The 22,976-nt window shown below is 40.6% G+C and overlaps 1 protein-coding gene across 2 annotated transcripts in view; it reads left to right on the forward strand.

Moving 5' to 3' along the window:
* The first annotated feature begins 1,199 nt into the window (after positions 1-1,199).
* The window catches only part of LOC110447246 (uncharacterized PE-PGRS family protein PE_PGRS54-like), a 36,006-nt gene continuing 14,229 nt past the window's right edge, over positions 1,200-22,976 (forward strand). For both annotated transcript variants that reach the window (XM_021492803.1, XM_021492802.1), the window contains exons 1-8: positions 1,200-1,284; positions 7,454-7,527; positions 7,692-7,957; positions 9,875-10,100; positions 11,875-11,934; positions 12,997-13,749; positions 15,316-22,416; positions 22,797-22,931. In XM_021492803.1, coding sequence (XP_021348478.1) covers positions 7,461-7,527; positions 7,692-7,957; positions 9,875-10,100; positions 11,875-11,934; positions 12,997-13,749; positions 15,316-22,416; positions 22,797-22,931 — 8,608 coding nt within the window. In that variant the 5' untranslated portion in view covers positions 1,200-1,284; positions 7,454-7,460. The remainder of the gene's footprint in view (positions 1,285-7,453; positions 7,528-7,691; positions 7,958-9,874; positions 10,101-11,874; positions 11,935-12,996; positions 13,750-15,315; positions 22,417-22,796; positions 22,932-22,976) is intronic.

The following is a 22,976-nucleotide window of genomic DNA, read 5'->3' on the forward strand; positions in this document are numbered from 1 at the left end:
ACACTATCGGCACAAATACATGGAATACCAGCCGATAACTCTTCGTTTGATTAATGGGAGGGAGTTAAGAACATGTGCACCCAGTATTGATCTGCGCCTTATTTCTCTTTTTGATTGATTTAAACATATTTTTATTTATTTGCATCTATTACATATATACTATCGGTACAGATACATGGAATACCAACCGATAACTCTTCCGAATGATTCTAGGGAGGGAGTTACCAGTACTCTCGGATGAAGACATGTACAACGCCTTTATATTTATACCTTACCATCGATGTCTCAGTAATAAAAAAAACGTGGCCTAAAATATATCGATGGAAAAAAAAGTTTACCCTTGTGCACCCCCAGCCTTGATCTGTCCCTGATTTCTATAACGTTTTATCTTTTTTATTTATCTGTTTATTTTATAATCTTTAGTATAGGAGGAACATATTTCAATAATCATCACTAGCATCGCACATTGACAGGTACGACTTATGAAATTGTTGCACGATACCATTCATTTTTTTCAGTAATACGTAAAATGTTCGGCGAAGGAGCAATGATTTCTGTTTAAGCCGGGATATGCAATTAGAATGTCGATAGATGTGGTTCGAAATAAATGTAAAAGCCCCGTGTAAATCTGTCATTTGATGTATTTGAATATAATATTATCCCGGATCCATATATACGGCTAGAGTTCAGCAAACAAATGTCAGGTTGCCCACCCCCAGCCCTCCCCTCCCCTCCCCTNCCCTCCCCTCCCCTCCCCTCCCCTCGGAACTCGTTGGACTGAAAATTTGTCAAAACTTTTCCATAGACAACTGCAAAGCATACTGACCTATATAAATCTTGATTTAAACATGTTTTTACAATAAAATATAAATATGTATTGATTTCTCTTACATTGTATTTTTTTTTTATCTATCTTTTTTATAGTCTTCAGTATAGGAGGAATGTTTTATAATAATCACCATTATCATCGTCTATTGACAGGCGCGACTTATGAAATTGTCAACTAGAAAATAAAATTCCTGTTTAAGCTCACGAATGTACTTATTGACCCTAGTTGTAACAGGCAACATTTACTTGAAGTTCATGAAAAAAATGTCTGCATGCAAGTTCTGTTCACTCGGATGAATAGATGTGTGACGTATTGCAACATCCAATCAGATTATACAACGCAAAGTTCGTGCAGCCGATGGGTACAAAAGGGCGCGTGCGGCGTTTGTCACCAGTCCAGCCGACGTCCCTGCTCACCAGTGTCTACCGGCGTGGCTCAGTGTAGAAGCCCAAAAGGTAAGATTTCATTTCATTTTCGAGAATAGCAAATGTACTTATTTCTTAATACTTACTCGATAGAAGTATATGTATTTGTTCTGGGTTTAGATATACGTGCCTTTTATTGCTTTGTGTATGCCGGATATGTGGAATTATTGGAATTTAGAACTGTTTAATAACATTCTCCGTTTACTCGCGTTGTCGTACGAAAGTTTCAGTTCCTTCATAAATGCATCGACAGTGCTATAAATTGTTCTGTGGAAGTTTTTTAACATTCGTGCTTATTTTTATTGGTTATGAGATATTGAAGTGAAAAAACCCTTGCATAGTACATTATTTTTATATACAGCGCTATACGAAAGAATTTACAACGGAAACATATACTTACATTATATTGCATTGTAGTTCTGTAGAACACTGGTTTCACTTGAAATGCACATTCCCTATAGAAAGTTGTCGAAACGGAACTCGAAATTAACACCGAGGTAATTCTGAAATGCTAGCATGTATTTAGGCGCCATATTTGGCGTCCGTCCAAAACGTTAGTTCAGGGATTGTTTCTGAATCCAGAATGTTTTTGTAGATGTGCAATTCATACTTGCTATCTTTTTTGAAATTTCCATGGAGTTTCTGCATGCTCAAAATTACAACATAAATAAAATTTCTGTATGCACCCCTTGGAGACAAAATAACCCTTTAAAATGACAATTCAAGTTCTTTCACATGATCGTAAGATCTTTGAATATAGGAATAGTTTAGCAGATTCACTGGTTGAAAACACTAAATTTTACGGTCCAAAATCGAGACTTCCTCCTAAATATTTGGGAATGGCAAAAGCATGGCAATTTGGGCTTTAACATTCCTAAGGTTAAAGTCGAATACTATTACTAAAACAGTTGCTAACTCCCAAAGTTTTTATAGTTTTGGTCTTGAACAAATTAATTGTCCCCGGCCGATAATACAAAAACAAATATTTAAGGTGGTAGATAGTATTGGTTGATATCCTACATGACTAACACTATATTACCTGAATCCTGAAGTCTTGATGTGGGCAATGGTCAAGGTTACTGTTACTAAAAATAGAATCAAGAGGTACTTTCAAAAGTACGTTTTATGGCTTTCTTGTAAGAGTTCATTTCGTATTGCTAATTGTAAAATGGTGGATATCCTAAATTAATCATACCATATTACCCAGATTCCAAAATCCAAGATGGCTGCTGTCCATTTCCTCTGATGGACAAAGACATTATAGTTGTTGGTAAATGATAATGGCTGTGTAGGAACTAGAATCCATATCCATTATCAAACTTGTTGGACATCATTCCTCATACGAGATTGTCCCTCGTATGTGATCATTTAGACCAAGCGTTATTATTAGGGTAAGACATCCAAGATGGCGCACATAGCAGCCATCTTTGATTTGAAATTCAACATGACTGTTTATGGCAGCCATTGTGTAATTTCATCACCAATTTACATTTTGATTGTGTCGATTCCAATAGAAAGGATTACCCAAGACCTGCTGTTAAAGGTCCCTGGGTGATTTCTAACTGTTATATTTGATATCAAATTCATAGTGGCTAGACGTGATTTCAATGTTAAAATTGTCTATCTGATTTAGTGAAAACTTGAAGTAACGGGCCACAAAGTATTGCTATTTTCTTCTTCCAATTAAAACTGACGTGCTATCCTGAAACATGCTGCACAATAATAAGTTTCTGTTAACCATTTTGATTTAAATTTTTAATCTACCACTTGGATTCTGTTGTATCATAAGGCATCCTTGGGGCAAAGGAATTTTTAAGTTATAGAGCTCAATAAATCAAAGTTGGGGTTGGCTGCACATGTCATTTGTTAAGTAGACTAGAGTGTTTTCTGTTTCTAATCTGTCATGGCTATAAAATATGGTAAATGTATCGTTCAATGTTGCTAAATATTACTGTTCGCGCTCATAGGCTTGTTAAATTTGATTATGATTATATGATCCAAAAATATTTTACCCACTGAATACATAGACAGATGGATGCATAAAAGGATTTTGCAATGTTGACAGTCGGCTCTGAAATTTAAAACAAATCATATTTATTTGTATCGTCCCCATTCATAAAGATGCAACATTTAAATTTTGTTTGCTTGTACGCTTTTATACATAGATGTGTCTTTGTTCATTTTTGAAACCATTTTGTAACTTTCCTGATCGCGTGATAGAAGTAAAGTTAGTTGCAATATTTTGATATCTTTGCTATGTAACAAGAATGCATTGTCTGTTGTAATTTTCACAACATGAACAAGTACATAATATTTAGTGTGGTCATTGATCGAAACATTTGTGAAAAAGGGGCACTCGCAATTAAGCCCCCTGTCCACTTTTGGTCTATATTTTTTTCACTTGGGGTGGGGGCTTATTTGCAGTAAAATATGGTATTTTCTCTTTATTTCCAAATCTAGGAACAAATGGAAAATATAATGAATTTGCAGTAGCGTACTGTGAAACACTAAGAGTTATGAAACATTTTGTTTTAAAATGAGTAGTGTTTTGGTTACCTAAATGTTTTAACAGCCCGTTCCTTTATTAATTGGGAAAATATAGCATTCTTTTTTATTGAAATTGGGAATATATTCCTTGGTTTGTCATTTTGGGAAAATAAGGCACTTTTTAGCTCTAGGGGAAACGGCCTGTATTCGGCGGTAAAACAGAGCAAAAATAATCACTGAGAGTATAGGAACTCCATCAATAAATGACATTTTATCTCCAATTAAGTAGTATCAGTAGTTGTCATGTTGATACATTGCTGAAATGAAATTTGTTTTCCAAGTCTGAAAACACATGAAAAGGGCACTAGGTACAAAGCAGCTGTAGTAGATTCTGGTAGATCTATCGGCACGACGCTTACTTTCAGGGGAGAAATCTTCAATCAGATATTTTACAATTTACCAGATTTAATAGTATATTATAAATAGAAGTTGATGGAACAAGTTTAAAGGACATACATTTGAAAGGTTAGGAATAACAAGAAACATGTGGACCCCTGTATGGTTTTTCCAGCAAATATACCTGTCGTGCACATGTGATCCTTCCATATTTACGCATAACTTTGGGTGCACATGCATGTTAACATGTGTAAAGATAAATTTGCTGGTCAATGTCATTTGTGTATTTACGCATAATAACGCATTACTCTTGCACGTTCAGATTGCTGAGGATATGATTGTTTATAATGATTGGGAATATGGGCAAGGGAAGAAATCCTTATACAGAATATAACTTTCCCTACTTATGATCAAATGGACAATATCTTGCAACATATCCATTATGTATTGAAAATAATTTCAGAGACCCTAAACTTCTCCTGTAATTGATTTCTATTTATCAAATAGATGACTTAAAATATCTGCACCTTGTCCTATTCCCAGACTAGCATAGTTCACAATATCGGTCAAATCTATATTTGGTAACCAATGAAATTGTTGTAATAAAAGAAATTCTGTGATGAACAAGTTTCCAGTCACTTGTCTCTGGCTAATTATTTCTTATACATTTGACAATACTTCCCCATGCACATATCAACCTTCAATTTCAATAGATGCCCAAAGACACCAAAACATGCCCTATTTCTGAAACCTTTTTGTCTGCTCTTAATTCTCCTTGCTAGCATATATCATGTTTCTAGAAACTCTTTAAAAATAGCACTTCATCTAAAACATGTCCTTAAAGCGGAGGATATGAATTCCATGAATTTACTTGTTTTAATTATTTTGACGACTCTTCTTTCTTTGATACTTCATGTTTAGAGTTGTCGCTTTTTCATCTGCTCTTTTGATAGAAATGTTTCGATTCTAGATAATTAATGTCAAACTCTGCATAATTTGAGGTTCTTGTGTAAAAGATGTGCATTGGTTAGGTTGCCTTACAAGCGTCGGCTGTAGGCAATTTCCCTTTATCTCTGGGGTAGAGCATCGGGCTGGAGAGCAAAGGGTTGACGGTTCGAACCCCAGCGACGGCACTATCTTTATCACTATTTTTCGTATTACTACACTATGTACCTCTTTATCACAGCATAGTTTGAAGGTTGTCAAATTCATGCATTCACAAATTATCTGGTTATAGGGCCTTTGCAACCAGCCAATATCTTTCTCTCCTCTCTGGGGAGCATACAGCGTTACTGCCATTTCGGCGCTCAGGTCAAACAATAAAAATGTAGCTCTGTTTCCCAGACTGACTATTTTTTTCCTGCCCACACCAATACATTGTTTTTTTAAAAGTCGTGCACGTTATCAAATGTATTTTTTCTCCATTTCTACATCTGGACAAAACTAAAATAAAATGAACGAGCTGTAATGTAGTTTGAAACACTAAAAATATCACTCAAGAAAACGATCTTTTTATCTTAATTTAAAGGCGCATCTTAAGTAGTGTGCATGGCTTTTTCTAAGGTCTCCCAGGGGCCGTATAACGGCCCCATTCCCAACAAATTAAGGATTTTTTCCCAATTTCAGGATTTTTTCCATAAGTCTGATATTACACATTTAGACCTAAAAATCATGTTTTATGACCAAAAATAATGTACATGTTATCGTTGGAACTCTTTTGGGATGAAAAGCGTCTTGATCTACATAAACGAAGTCACTGGAGTGTTAGAAAGTAAGTAGTATTTCAGTAAGTGCTCAAAATACATGTCCATGTCGTTGTTGCACTTCTCTGACCTACTTCTACAACCTGGGTCGATACAAAATAGCGAGATTTTCAACCTGAACAAAATTAATTTGAGTTTGTATTTCGCTTGTAGAACATTACATGTATTTCATTTTTGTATAACTGGAAAATCATGGCAAAAGTTGTCTGCTTCACTTCGAAAGAGGAAAAACTCATTTATGTATTCGACACGAAATTCTTATCTAATTAAGGTTTTATGGAAAGGAATATTAATTGGACCCTGTTGAACTTTTAAATGTATGTAAACACACTATACTTTAAAAATCCGAACTTTAAAAATGTGATCCGTCAGCAATCGCGGAAAATCAACTATGGGCAGTTGGAGGTTACACGGTGCCTGTCAAGAGTATCTCACCCTAACATTGTTGGAGTAGCCCATCGGGTGCTGACAATCCCTCGGGGCCCCAAATCTCATGTCTGATGATGAGGGTCGACTCTGGTCAATAAGTTCAGGAACAAAAAATATATAATCCTGCCTTTTTAGTCGAAAAATATTGAAAATTTGGTCAATATATTGTCTTTTATTGAAGGAAATATTTTCTTATGTCCTAGAATTTTTCCCAATTTCACTTCGGCCTTTTCCCAATTTACCTAGGAAAAGCCCTGGTGTTGTGTTGCTAAACACTGCTGAAATGAATAGGAAACTTAGTCCATGAAAAATGCTTGGGTATAAAATGCAGTGAAATTCATGGAGAGAAATTTAGAAAAAACGCTGTTAACTTTGGTAGATCTATCGGCATGACACTTCCCTTCAGAGATCGGATCCTGAGCTATTCACTAGATTTAGAAGTATTTGTTAAATGATAGTTGTTAATATCTATAAAAGAAAAATATTAATTGACATCTTATAAATTTGATTTTTTTACATGAATAAATAATTATGTTTTGTGCCATTAATACTTGATTAAAACGATAACGGATATTTAATTCATTCATGGAGGTAAAATGATATACAAAAATAAAATGTTTTTCCGACCTATCTACACTGGGGAATGTTGGCTAGATGATTTGTCCCCTTTGGTATTAATTGGATTTTAGTAGAAGAAAAGTTGACTGGTCGATCCTTTCAACTTTGTACCACTTGGTATTTGTTTTTATACGACAGTTGTATGACGGGTCGTATGCGCTGCGTTGTCCGTCCATCTGTTAACCGTTTTCTTGTCTTTGTTCTCCAGCCTTTATTCATGATTAATTATATCTTGATGAAACTTGGTACATTTATTGCATACCAAAATAGCTCATGAGTTCACATTTCAGAAGTTTATGTGCATTTTTGTTGGCGTTATGCCCCTTTTATTTCCAAGTAAGTTCATTGTGCAGTAAATGACGGTTGTATACTACTATGCCCAATATGTATTGTTAACTGTGCATGCTTATGTTTTTGTAATAATACTTTTGCTAAAGGAATTGGCCAACTTTGCACCCTTACCCCAAAGTTAATTGAAGCACTGGTATAAGAATTGTTTGTTTCAGCTGCAGAATGGCACCCTTGTTGTATGTTGTCCTGTTGGTAGCTATATTGGATATCTCGCAAGCTTCAAGTGATGGTAAGTATACATGTGGATAATTACGATTGCTCATCTTCATCATAAATCATGCTTTAAAAATTTAAAACTTTCAAGAAACTTGGCATTTTATTAGGTTTTTAATGGGTAAACGCTCTCGTTTTGAAGAATTGATAAATAAAACTAGTTCATTTGTCCTTTTTTAGTGCAAACCTTCGGCTACGAAACGAAAGATCGAGGGAGTTACTTTGCTCAAACTCCAGATACACTGATGTCAGTATGGGTGAATAGAGACATACCCCTTCCACGTGGAACGACCGTTACCTCTCTTAATTACTACGTAGAACCCACACTTCCAAATGGAACATACTCTGGACAATTTTATATATGGAAACAGGTTACATCCGTGAAATACTTATTGGAACTGAAAGAAAATCTTGTCTTTGATACAACAACCTCTGGTATAAAAGAGGTAGGTACCTAATGTTTTAATATTTTGAAGGATCAATGAATTGTGTTGAAATGTTCTATTGATGCTTTTCTTGTTCTTTCAAAACTATCGGCAGCACCAGAATAGTTAGGAACAATAATGGTATAAACTAGAGCTGTACAATCAAACCTGCCTTCATGACTACCTGTCTATTGCAACCACCTTTGTGACCATGATCTTGCTCCATATAGACGGATCATACACCTCATAACAAGGCATTGCCATATCAACAACGTCCAGATTTTGTTTGTTTTTATATATGCCGGTCGAAATTTGAGGGAACATTGTGGTATGGGGTCCATCTGTCGGTCTATAAGCCCTTTGCTGTCCACACTTAGGTTTTTTGCAAGGTAAAGATAACTTATTTATTACTCCCCCCACTGGGAACCAGGGTGGACCAAGTTTTGCTGTCCGTCCTTCTATCTTGTTCGGGCTCTTATCTCCTACACTACTTATCACTGGAACTTCATACTTGGGTATGGGTTCACCTTGGTAAGGCATTGTGTATCAAAAGTAGGTCACTCTGACTTGCTTTTTCACCTTTGACCTGCATCAAAGAAAAGTTGGTCTCGTCTCCTACACCAATTACTGGAACTTCTTGCTTGGCACTTGCATTGAAGAAGCATACATAGTGTCGCCAGATGCAATAGTAAAATATTACTGGTAAACATACACCAGATTTATTTACAATAGTAGCACTGACACACAGACCCACCGTATTCAACAAGGAATAGTAACATTCATATATAGTATTAGTTCCTGCACGAATTTATCTGCATTTCACATTCGGTGGGGGACTATAATTCGCCGAATTGTCTTGTTAACTTTTGAGGGAACTTGGTATACATGTACATTGTATACAGAATTTTGATTAATTGACGATGGAAATATCTTGCAAGATATATAGATTATTGGCAAAAACTGGCATTTATTTTCATAATTCCTATGAAAAGACTATTTAAATGTTATAAAGGATACATAAAAAACATTTAAGTTGGTAAAGTACAGTTCGTAGTACAGAACTGTTGTTTCTCGTTGCATTTCCATATTTTCATGTATTAATTTCGGACACAATAATGCATTCAACGGGTCTTTTCAGCCCCCGAGGAATAGTTTCCTCGGTATTTAATTGGGAAGTAATTTAGATCCCAACCTAGCATATTTGTGGCATTTCAGAACTATAGAGAAATTTGTACTGTGAGGAAGAAGTGACCCCCCCCCCCCCAATACCTGCCATGCTGGACATTCAAGAGAAAACATCATGCTGCCAGAATTAGCTTGCGGGTCAGACCCTGCCATGCCATTAGTGACTTGTCTGTGTCTGCAGGGCATGAAGAGATTAACGCATGTCACCAGCACTAGTCCAGGGTTTAGTCCCACCATCGAAGATCAGTCCCTGGAACACAAAAGAAATATTCTCGCCCTCATAAGCACATACACAGATAATGTTCATATTTGCTATGAAGCATCCTTGGATTCCCTTTGACCAGGGAATCGGTTGTTTTAAAGAGGAATGGGGCTCCTGTTTGGGGCAATTTGTTTATCAAGTATTTCAAAAGTACAGTTTTCGTGAACAGCTTTATAAAGCATCTTTAGGAACAGGAAATAAAATGTTGTATAAAGTATGAGTATAATGCCCGAAATAACCGAGACAAGTATTTGAAGTATCGCATTTAATAAGAATATATTTACATCTGTGCCTCTTATTTTCCATTTAACATTGCCAGAGGCTTGATAAATAAAAAGACACTTGTTTGATAAGTCAAGTGTGAAAAGGAAACTTGTGCAAGATCATACATGTATTCAGTTCAATTATATTGATTAAATGTATTTTACATATGACCTATTTATAGATGCATGCATTAAGCAGTACTACAACGATCATAATTTCTTTTGTAGTTTATCTTTCCCGTGCCATTTACCCTCTGTTATGATGCAAACAGTTACTTGGGCTGGGGCTTCGACCAACAAATTGGACCTATCTCGATTAGTGAAGATTTTGAGGATGTAAACAATACTTTACTCGCTTACACAGAAGAGGGCCTCGTTGTTGATGAAGAGTACTCTTCTTTCTTTGCTTTGCCATACACCTTTTCCATTGAGTTGATCCTTAATGTTACCGGTGGTAAGTATTGCAATTTTAGCTCAACTTGTCCCAAGATCCACCATTTAACCATATGTACAAATTATTTGTAGCAGACCAATGTACTTCTACAACGATTGGCTCTTGGGTCAATCTCGCCCCTTCAGACTTGGGCCCACGGACCATAACAATGACTAAAATTGTATGAATTAGGATGTTGTGGAGTCAAAATTGAGAAATTTCAGCAGTATTTATAGTATTATTGCCATGATTCGTAATATTCCAGTTGGCTATACAGGCCCTCGTGGTCTCTTGTTAGGGACTACACTTGACTAGATTATAATCTTGCATATCTTTAATATATTGGAATGATATATGAACAGGTGGTTTCTATTAGGGCTCTGCATTGGGAGAGTAATCGGTCTGCCCATCCACTTTCCGATATCTTGGGAATCCAAAAGACAACCTTTAGAAATTTGACATGGTGATCTATTATGATATAAATATGTAAAATAATAGTTTAAAATCTTCTAAAGGTGAAGGTTACTATATTTAGATGTCCAATACGAGTTTAAAAACTTGTCAAAATCACTTGCTTAAAATGGACCATTTGAGTTATGGTGAATGAAGCACACGGACCATCCCTTGCTGATCTGCCTGTATTACACATTTTTATGCAATCGTTTACTTTCAGTTTGATATACAGTACATTTCAGAAGGTTAACATGTTCTGTTTCTTTGATCAGAAATGTGTTAAACTTGGTTATGTTGGAAAATCATGAAAATCGGGGCAATAGAAGAAACTTATCTCGTTCACCCCTGGAGACGCTTTTGAACCCTTCCATTTCAAAGATTGGAAAAGTTCATTATGAAAATTCAGGGGTGAACTATTTAATAAAAAAAAATCACAAATTTCAGCTTGTAAACTAATCTCCTGGTAATCCAGACAGCTTGATTATAACCAAATCTTTTACTTCTAGACCTGTAGCTTGATGTTTCCTAGTAAATGTGGAGAACTCAAATATTCCCTACCATAAAGAGTAACCCTATTAACGATGTACAAAATGCATAATATGCATTAAACCTGAACATGTAGGACATAATGGCTGGCATTTATTCAATTGTATATAAAACACATAGTGTTGCCCATGTCCGTCCCATCCATGACGGTCTTGCAGACATTATCTATTTTTAAATTTGCTTCTAAAGGCCATCCATGACTAATCTCCCTTCCCACACATGTTATTCTAAATATCTTGAAATGAAAATGTTTACAATATTTTCTATAGTTATTTGATTACTAGTTAATTCATGAATACATAATTACTGTGCTTTATGCAAAAACCAATACAGAATCGGAGTATAGCTAAATGTCTTAAGGCAAGAAATATTAATAAACGCAAATGAACAGCCTTTCCACAATTTTGGTGTAATGCACACATCTTAACCATATAATGGATGAAACTATCTAATTTTCACTTAACATTTTGACTATGGCTGTGAAAAAACGTTTTTGAGAAAACCATACCTTGGACTGTTGTGAAAAACTAAATATGAAATAAAATATAACCAATATCTTAGTGTTCACGTGTAAAGCTCGAGGGGCAAGATGGGATTGTTATATGGTAGTCTACCAAACTGAGCTACCTAGTCAATGGAAGAGTCGAGACCCAAATATATACTAGTTATATCCAAAATAAAGGGGAGGTTACTGTATAGATGAAGCGAAATGCAGTGGGACAGTTCATTAAATGGAATACAGTAAAAGAATTCTCAATTTGTTACTGCAATGTGTATCTATTCTTATATTTAACAGTTGGTGACCCCCCTCCACCAAGCTGTGATTCATGCTTTGTTGGACCTACAGGATTACAAGGTAAGTGGAAATCTACTTTATTCAGTAACTTCATTTTAGTCACTCATTATTTATCTGGTCATGGCACCAAGTTAAATGGAAGGAAAATTCACAGCCAGACAGGGATTTGAACCAGAGGCCCTCGGGTGTAGAATGACTCTTTACCAATTGAGCTTCCGGCAAACAACCAGTCCAGTTCTGCTATATTTAAGCATAACTTTAAAATCAATCATCTCCTGGCTAGTCAATACTGTCATGCCTTGTATAGTATAATACATATTTTTTTTTACATTCCTGAATTTGTACTTTATTTTATATCTGCATTTTACTAAAACCATAAGCAAATACAATACAATCATAACAGTTCATTAAAAGATCATCAAATAACAAGTCATCTCCCAATAGACGAAGCACAAGTGTTGTTTCGCTGAAACATTCAACATGTGTTCAAAGTACCAGCTGATGAACTCTCATTACTTATTATGACAAAAGGCCAATAGTTACTGGAGGAGACAATACGCAGCAAGAGGGGTTAAATATCCCAGGTATTATGGCAGTACTTGATCAATTACAGTTGCGGTGTCCCAAGGACGAGCAATAACGGTAATAAGAAATTTAGCCTGTGATCCAAAGTACGATATCGGTCATCTGTTATGATCACTTGTAGGGGTTTCATACTGTTGTAAACTGTTGCAAGTTATCGTCTGTACATGTTGTCTAAATGTTTAGTTTTAGCTACATATGTTGTACATGTAATTGTTTGAAATTAAGGTATTTCGAATTTAAAGCAGAAAAAAAAAGAACCATGATCGGTCACTCGGGACTATCCACAACCAAAACAATCATTATCAGTATTGCTCTTTTAACAATCGTATGTTATACAATGAAAGGTGAAATACTTGCCAAGGGAAGTAGCTCTAAGCCAGAAGCATTCCTTTTTATGTTGCATTTACTTCTATTTATAAGGAAAAAATGAAAGCTGATGTGGAAATCTTTTGAGATTATTACTGCTACAGTGCAACTTTAAACTTGAAAGTATGGTTTCCTAGCAACAATCGTTTTAACATCTTGAAAACATTACAGGTCCTGTTGGAAGCACTGGCACAATTGGACCTATTGGAGAGACTGGAGTGACAGGACCCTCTGGATCAACTGGTGAAAAGGGTACGGCCGGTGACAAAGGACAGTTTGGGGAGACCGGTTTGACAGGCGATACAGGTTTGAAAGGAGAGATAGGAGAAGGAAGCACTGGTGAATCTGGAATAAAAGGAATTGAAGGCGAGACGGGAATGCAAGGTGATGAAGGAGAGACGGGACTAAAAGGAGACCTTGGTTTAACTGGTGAAAAAGGATTGAAGGGTACTAGTGGTGACAAGGGCGTCAAAGGAGAGCTCGGGCAGACTGGAGTATCTGGAATCAGTGGAGATAAGGGACAGTTTGGACAAACCGGTGTGAAGGGAGAGGTAGGACCAACTGGTACTAAAGGATCCTTGGGACAAACTGGTACCACAGGTATTGGAGAAACAGGTCCTGTAGGTACCACTGGTATCCAGGGAAGCAAAGGTGACCTTGGACAAACTGGTGCGCAGGGAGGCAAAGGTGACCTTGGACCATTGGGATCTACTGGTGTGAAGGGTGATACAGGGTCTGATGGTACTACAGGACTGAAGGGTGACCAGGGAAATGTTGGTTTCACTGGATCAGTTGGGCCTACAGGATTGATTGGGGTGACTGGACCTACAGGTGGAGTAAAAGGTGACAAGGGAGACAGCGGGTTAATAGGATTCACTGGAGTATCTGGAGTTTTGGGAAGCACTGGAATGACAGGAATTCAAGGTAAGCACTGTATTTGTAGTAGGTATAGAAGATTCCAATGACTTGTCGATATTGATTCATTGCAAGAGGGGGAAATTGCATTACAACTTTCCAGATATGCTACAATATTACTGACAATGAAACCCTTCGAAAAAAATCTTCAAACCAAAACTTTATTGCTCATTACAGCGAGCATTAATAAACAACATGATAAACACATTTGAATGTGAAAGCCGGGTATAGATTTTAAATTTGAAGGTTGGAAAGTTTGACTGCCGAATACAGTTGCATATGGTTTCTGAATGTAAATATAACTAACAATACATGTGAATGCTATACTTTGTTAATGTATGCACACTTTCAATTGTGGTGATTGATCAAAAATACCGCAATAACTTGGTGAATTCGCTTGCAGAAATATCAAAGATTCCCTAAACAAATTTTTGTGTCGCCTGCAACGCGAGGTGACAATATAGATATTACCTTGTCGGTCACGTCAACCGAAACGAGGTTTCCATGCGATAACTTAGTTTCCTTGGGTTGATTGAACTCGTCTTGGTACACATATTGAATACCAATATAGCTCAACAAGTTCGCATTACGGAAGTTTACGTATATTTTTGGTAGAGTTATACTCCTTTTATTGCCAAATAAAGACACTGTAGTAAATGCAAGAACTTTATTTTAATCGATTCATTTCAATCAAAATTACAGTAACGCTAGAAGCAATGTTCAACATATATTATAGGTTTTTCTGTGAGTTATACTTTTCACGTTTTGGCATATCTATTTACGTGATAACTAAAAGTGCTGAGCAGGTGGCATTCCTTCCTGTGGAATTCTTGTTTTTATTGATCTTTACTGATATGAGTAGAACAATTGACATGTAACACGTCGCAACGCTAAAATGTCTTTGATAATAAGTGCTGGGCCATTAATCTAGTGCATCTACTTCGGTAAGGTGACTTAAGACTGGTCAACTACTTAATTTGCTGCATAGTAATTAGGACTGCATTGTGCACTAGACCAGAATGGGATCGGACTCTTCTTGCAAAGATATTTATTTTATCGAAAGTAAGGGACCAGGTTGGAATGTTTCCTTTATGCAAAAGGTCGATGTAACTGAATCTGGATGGATTTATTGTTCTATCGGCTTCTTAAATGGTTGATCAAACTTTATATACAAGGTCAATGTGAGAAAAGCTCGTTTGTTTCAAGGTCTCGAGGTAAAGGTATTCGTCATTATTACTAAAATATTTATAAACAAAATGTCTACCAATTCATTGTCATTTCTCTATCGACTAACTTTGGATTTTAATCGAATGTCTAGGCCTGTTATGAAAATACCTTGAGCAAGTGTTTCAGCAAGGCAAAGTAGTTTACCGTTACCCCTTATAGAAAATGTACAGTGCCCGATGTGACTTTTTATTGGAAATTGAAACCCAGCTCTTTGAGTGAAGGAGTGTATTTTAGAGTGCTTAAGTCAGTACCCGTTACTAAGAACAGTGTCAAAACAATAAAACAAATCCGTCGTAGTCACGGGAACATCATGTCTTGATCACTCTTCAAATATGAATTTCTTTACAGGTATCTCGGGACCTGCAGGAAATACTGGACCAATAGGAGCAAGCGGGGTAGCTGGAGTTACGGGATCAATTGGATCAACAGGACTTGAAGGAGCTACTGGTGATATAGGAAATACAGGGCCCAAAGGAGACCAAGGAATCCAGGGCATATCGGGAGAAACAGGGCAACTGGGCAACACTGGAGTTGTGGGCAATACTGGGCCTGTTGGAGCCACTGGTGTTGTTGGGGATACTGGAAACAAAGGAGAGGAGGGAGCAGTTGGCGGTGAAGGAGCAACTGGTCAAGTTGGCAACACTGGTACTAAAGGAGAAGTTGGTAACACAGGAATACAGGGGGCTACTGGGAATGTTGGATCAACAGGATCTGTCGGAGATACTGGCCGAAAAGGATCTGTAGGCGATACTGGAATACAAGGTCTGACGGGAGACCAAGGTCAGATGGGAAATACTGGTATTCAAGGTTCAACTGGTTCTGTTGGCGATACTGGTATTCAAGGTTTTTCAGGTGTCGCAGGAGCAACAGGAAGTGTAGGTGTAACAGGTTCTACAGGTACTGTTGGTGCAACTGGAACTCAAGGTGCAACTGGTAACACGGGACTCGAAGGGGACCAGGGTGTAGTCGGCAATACTGGAAGCAAAGGTGAAGTTGGAGCAACTGGACCTGTTGGTCAAACAGGAGATATTGGATTAACTGGGTCCAAAGGTCAGACTGGTGACACTGGTTTTCAAGGTAGCACAGGCGATGTTGGAAGCACTGGATATAAGGGAGAGGTGGGGACCACTGGCCAGAAAGGCGAGGTGGGGTCCACGGGTGTCGAGGGATCAACAGGATCAGTTGGTGATACCGGAATACAAGGAGTCAGCGGAGTGACTGGATCTGAAGGTGTAACGGGCAATGTAGGAAACACTGGACTGAAAGGCGATACAGGTGCAACTGGGGAGCAGGGCACAACTGGATTAGTTGGTAACACTGGCAGTAGTGGACCAGTAGGTAACACAGGTGCTACAGGTCAGATTGGTGTCACGGGTAATACAGGATCAGTTGGAAGCACAGGAGTTGCAGGCGATACAGGATACAAAGGAGAGCAGGGAAACACGGGTGATGTTGGGGCAACAGGTGTTGTTGGATCAACCGGAAATGTAGGAAACACTGGACCTGTAGGAGCCACTGGTTTTAAAGGAGAACAAGGAGCAACAGGAAACACCGGAGCTCAGGGGGACACTGGAAATACTGGTTCAAAAGGGGAAATTGGCAACACTGGCGATGAGGGCAACACAGGACCCGAAGGTCAGACTGGAGCTAAAGGAAATGTAGGTTCTACAGGTATACAAGGTACCACAGGACAGGTAGGCAGCACTGGTTCACAAGGGGTGGTAGGCAATACCGGAATACAAGGTGCAACAGGACAAGTCGGTGACACTGGAGTTAAAGGTGAAGTGGGAAACACTGGACAACAGGGAAGCACTGGAGTTATTGGAGACACTGGAATACAAGGTCAGACCGGCAGTGTTGGCGACACTGGATCCACTGGGAATGTCGGAGCCACTGGATCCAAAGGAGGGAAAGGAGATGTTGGGGATACAGGAGCGGTAGGAAACACCGGAATTCAAGGTTTGACAGGAAATGACGGAATACAAGGAATATCGGGTATCACAGGAGATCAAGGTATAACTGGTATAAAAGGTGAAATCGGTGCCACTGGACTGAAGGGAGATGGTGGAGCCAAAGGTGACGAAGGACAATTTGGAAATACCGGAACAAAAGGAGAGGTTGGTGTTACAGGTATATTGGGTTCTACTGGAGATAAGGGATCCCAGGGAGATGTTGGTACATCGGGATCTGTTGGAGATACTGGTGTAAAGGGAGATACTGGAGCCAAAGGAGATGCAGGAAATATTGGAAACACTGGTCCTTCTGGAATCCAAGGCCAAACAGGGCAAAATGGAGATACTGGCATCCAGGGAGAAACGGGAATCCAAGGAGTTCAGGGTTTGACTGGAGATGTAGGTAGCACTGGACCAGACGGCCAGACTGGCAACATAGGACCAGCAGGGTCTACAGGACAAGTGGGCAGTACTGGACAAAAGGGAGATGATGGAGGGAAAGGTGATATTGGAAACACGGGTGACGTTGGGAACACTGGACCCGTTGGATCAACTGGATATACAGGTATCGCAGGCTCGAAAGGAGACACTGGTAGCAAAGGCATTGCGGGACAAGTTGGCAACACGGGAGAAATGGGGTCAGTTGGTAACACCGGCATAGAAGGGGAAACGGGTGCAGTGGGTGCTACTGGTATAAAAGGAATTGGTGGGGATGATGGTAACACTGGACAGAAAGGTGATATTGGATCCACTGGGTCTGTTGGTACTACAGGCGTTGAAGGACCACAAGGACTGTCGGGCAATGTGGGTGCCACTGGAGCAACAGGTCAGGTTGGAAATACTGGTGATAAAGGAGAACAAGGACTAACGGGCGATCAAGGTGTCACAGGTAGTGTTGGAGATACAGGAATACAAGGTGTCGAGGGTGTTACTGGAAATACTGGTGCCAAAGGAGACGGTGGTGACACAGGATCGCAAGGTACACAAGGAGAGACGGGAAGCGTTGGGTCCACTGGTCAAGTAGGCGATACTGGTATACAGGGAGTTACTGGAGAAGTTGGCAATACTGGCAGCGAAGGAGATGAAGGCAACACAGGGGCAAAGGGCTCTGTTGGGGATACCGGTATTCAGGGAGCCACGGGCGATGTTGGTGTTACTGGAACACAAGGTGTGGAAGGGCAGACGGGAGCAGTAGGTGACACTGGCATTCAAGGTTTGACTGGAGTAATTGGTAACACTGGACCAAAAGGAGGGGTTGGAGATACAGGAGTACAAGGTATATCTGGTGTACAGGGTACGAAAGGAGATACAGGACCGATGGGAAATACAGGCATTCAAGGTACCAAAGGTGATACTGGAGTTCAGGGGCTAACCGGCTCGGTAGGCGACACTGGATCAAAGGGAGAGATAGGTAGTTCAGGGGATCAAGGACAGACTGGAGAACGCGGTGTCACAGGTTCCTCAGGGGTCGAGGGAAATACTGGTGCTACTGGAGATGTGGGATCTACTGGACCAACAGGATCAACAGGAGTGATTGGAAACACTGGTGTGAAGGGAGACACTGGAAATACTGGACCACAGGGAACTGTGGGAGACACTGGAGTCAAAGGAGACCAAGGCATCGTTGGAAACACTGGTATGGTCGGCTCTACTGGTAATGATGGCCCTACAGGTACCCAGGGAGATTCAGGAAATACTGGCATTCAGGGTGTTACAGGTGGTGTTGGCAATACTGGTCCAAAAGGTGAACTGGGAGTCCAAGGTGTCACAGGTAATGTTGGAGACACTGGTGTTAAAGGTGATGATGGTCTGACGGGTAATACTGGTGCTAAGGGTACACAGGGCGACACTGGAACAACAGGATCAAAAGGAGAGGTTGGTGCAACTGGAGTTGTTGGAAGTAGTGGTATCCAGGGAGTTACAGGAGATTTAGGCAGCACAGGACCTAAAGGTGGCATTGGGGATACAGGTGTCGCAGGAGATACAGGAACTAAAGGAGAAGTCGGTGCAAGTGGACTTACAGGACAAATTGGTGACACAGGTATTCAAGGTGTAACTGGACTTGTTGGCAATACTGGAGCCAAGGGACAATTTGGCAGTACTGGTGTTGAAGGAGACACTGGAGCTGTTGGGTCTACTGGCACGCAGGGAAATGCTGGTAATACAGGGGCTGTTGGTGCTACTGGAAATGTAGGTGTAACTGGAAACACTGGACCTATTGGGGCCTATGGAGATAAGGGAAGTGATGGACAGCAAGGAAATACTGGTGCAAAGGGAGATCAAGGTGTTGTTGGCAATACTGGACAGGTTGGAACTACAGGTGACAAAGGACAAATTGGCGACACTGGTGTACAAGGTTTGACGGGTCAAGTAGGAAACACAGGATCTGAGGGAGATACAGGAGCTGTAGGAAGCACTGGACTCGACGGTGTAGCTGGAAATACTGGTCCTAAAGGTGATGGAGGAGAAACGGGAGCTTCTGGTCAACAGGGAAATACCGGAGCTGTTGGCAATACAGGAGAAAAAGGTCAAATTGGCAATACAGGATCCAAAGGCAATATTGGCGACACTGGTACTACTGGAGCAAAAGGAAATGAAGGCGACCAAGGTACAACAGGACAAACAGGTACCACTGGCATTCAAGGTCAAACAGGTCTTGTTGGAGATACTGGTATCCAAGGTCAGACTGGTGGTGTTGGTGCCACTGGAGAGAAGGGGCAAATTGGAACATCGGGTGTGAATGGACAAACCGGTAATACAGGTCTCGAAGGTGATACTGGAGTAGAAGGAACTACTGGAGAGAAAGGACAAATAGGAAATACCGGTACCCAAGGCAACGTAGGATCTACTGGTATTCAAGGGCAGACGGGCAGTGTTGGTGCCACTGGAGACCAAGGACAAATTGGCAATACTGGAGAAGTTGGTGTTACAGGAAGCGTTGGCAACACGGGTGCCGTAGGTCAAACTGGAAGCACAGGTGTAAAAGGTGATACAGGTAGTGTTGGCAGTACAGGTATTCAGGGACTGACTGGAAGTTCGGGTGACACAGGTGAAGTAGGCACAGTTGGAAACACCGGTGCCAAGGGACAAATTGGCAACACTGGACCAAAGGGAGAAGAAGGCGACACCGGTATACAGGGTATCACGGGAATTCAAGGACAAACTGGAAACATTGGCGACACTGGAGCAAAGGGTGAAATTGGATCCACAGGATCAGAGGGAGCTACAGGTAGTGTAGGAAGCACAGGAAGTCAAGGTCAAACTGGAAACGAAGGGGAAACTGGTCTAGTAGGAGCAACCGGTGCTAAAGGTGATCAAGGTCTAGTTGGTTCCACTGGTGTAAAAGGAGATCAAGGAAATACTGGCAATACAGGAGTCCAAGGAATCGGTGGCAATACAGGACAGAAGGGAAATGGTGGTTCTACTGGAGACAAAGGTGATCAAGGAATCCAGGGAAATCAGGGGCTAACTGGCAATGTTGGCAATACTGGTGTCAAAGGTGAAACCGGCAACACCGGCATCCAGGGAGTCTCTGGTGTTGTTGGCTATACTGGCCCTCAAGGACAGACTGGAAGTGAAGGAGTCACAGGTGAACAGGGTAATGTTGGCAATACTGGAGTCGAAGGTCTGAAAGGAGACATTGGACAAACGGGCACATCGGGTAGTGTTGGTAGCACAGGAAATGCGGGACAAACTGGGGATACTGGAGTTAAGGGCGACACCGGCCTTGAGGGACAGACTGGGGCTAAAGGAGATATTGGAAACACTGGGTCTAAGGGAGACGTTGGCAGTGTAGGGTCTACAGGATCTGTTGGCAACACCGGCAGCACTGGATTCAAGGGAGACACTGGCACACAGGGAAATGTTGGAAACACTGGACCAAAAGGACAACGGGGAGTTGAAGGAAACACCGGTGCAACAGGAGACCAAGGTCAAATTGGTAGTACCGGACTAAAAGGAGGTTTAGGAGAAACAGGAATAAGTGGAACCGATGGCCTGGTTGGTAATACTGGGGAGAAGGGACAGACGGGAGGCACTGGAGTACAAGGAGTCACTGGTGTTGTAGGCAACACTGGTTCAACTGGTCAATCGGGAGATACGGGATCAACAGGACCAACAGGAAACACTGGAGTCGAGGGAACAACTGGTGAAATTGGTGTCTCGGGTTCAACGGGTCAAGTTGGTAACACTGGAGAACAAGGGCTAACTGGAAACACCGGTCCAATTGGATCCACAGGACAAGTTGGAAACACTGGTGTAGAGGGAGCTACAGGTAATGTGGGAGCCAGTGGGGCAACGGGTAGTGATGGAAACACAGGAGCGAAAGGTGAAACTGGAGGTGTTGGCAATACAGGTCCTGTTGGTAGTACAGGTGTTGAAGGTCAAACTGGTGGAGTTGGAGACACTGGTGTGAAGGGTGATGTAGGAAGTAAAGGATTAAAAGGAGATCTTGGACAGGTTGGAGATACTGGTGTCAAAGGAGACTCTGGCAATGTAGGAAATACCGGCACTGTGGGTGCCACAGGACCTGAAGGTAACACTGGCTACACTGGCAATACTGGCACACAAGGTGTAGCAGGACAAACCGGAGACAAAGGTGAAATAGGCCAGACTGGTTCTATAGGTTCAACTGGTAACACTGGGTCGAAGGGAGAACAAGGAATACAGGGGCTGACTGGAGATATAGGGCAGACGGGAGATGTTGGTGCCACAGGTTATAAAGGTCAAACTGGAAATACAGGAAATACTGGAGCTAAAGGAGAAATAGGCAACACTGGACCCAAAGGAGGAGTTGGAAATACAGGGGTCAAAGGAGAAGATGGCAATACTGGCTCTACTGGCTCTACTGGCTCTACTGGAGGCATTGGTGCAACGGGACTCCAAGGAAATGTTGGAAATACTGGACTCGAAGGAACGACTGGTAATACTGGTAGTGTTGGAGCAACTGGAAATGTTGGCAATACTGGTGCTAAGGGAGAAGTAGGAGACACTGGTGTGCAGGGTGCTACTGGTGTTGTTGGTGATACAGGACTGGAGGGCAATACTGGCGACACTGGATCAACAGGACCCAAAGGTAACCTTGGCAATACTGGTGACACTGGACCACAGGGTAGCGAGGGAGACGATGGCCAGACGGGCGCTCAAGGCAACGTGGGACTTACAGGACAGACGGGAAATACTGGTAATAAAGGAGATGTTGGTGCTACAGGAAATCAAGGACAGATAGGAAATACAGGAGTATCTGGTTCACAGGGCGTTACTGGAGCAGTGGGGTCCACAGGTCTAAAAGGAAGTGATGGAGTGACAGGTGATCAGGGAAATGTTGGTGATACTGGCGTCGTGGGCAACACTGGATCAAAGGGTGACCAAGGAGATGTTGGCAGCACTGGAATTCAGGGACAGACTGGATATAAGGGAGAAATTGGCACTTCTGGAGTGACTGGTGGTGTTGGAGATTCTGGAGTCGTTGGCAATACAGGACCACAGGGTGTCAGTGGTAAGTATGTTTAAACAATGAATGAAAGTATTTGAAGAGAAATTATTTTCTCATTCGGAAATGTGCATTTAAACTTTGCCAGAAATCTGTATTTCAATAGCATTTCATTATCGGTGTTTCCCCCCTAGAAATCCAAATTATAGAATTTGCAAGCGATTTAAAAGATTTTTGCATTGTTTAAAAAAATGATATTCTTAATTAAATATCGCATAGGAACTCTTAATCTAAATACAATGTAATTCACAAAATATTTGCAGCATACATTAATTTGTATTCACGGCATATATTATAAACAAGATGACCTAATCAAGTAGTAAAATTTTGTAATGACAATGACTGGTAATTGAACAGCAGATTGATGACAATTTTTTTACGCTTAGGTATTACTGGCACAGTTGGTGCTACTGGTAGTAAGGGTGATACAGGAGCTGTGGGCAACAACGGTGCGACTGGTACTATAGGATCAACGGGACAAAAAGGCCAAGCAGGAACTGATGGTGTTACAGGACCTCAAGGTGAGGATACTGAATGCTTTATTAAGTCCCTACCAGTGCTAAAGG

The sequence above is a fragment of the Mizuhopecten yessoensis genome, unplaced genomic scaffold (assembly GCF_002113885.1).
Source record: "Mizuhopecten yessoensis strain PY_sf001 unplaced genomic scaffold, ASM211388v2 scaffold3235, whole genome shotgun sequence".
In the NCBI taxonomy this organism is placed as follows: Eukaryota; Metazoa; Mollusca; class Bivalvia; order Pectinida; family Pectinidae; genus Mizuhopecten; species Mizuhopecten yessoensis.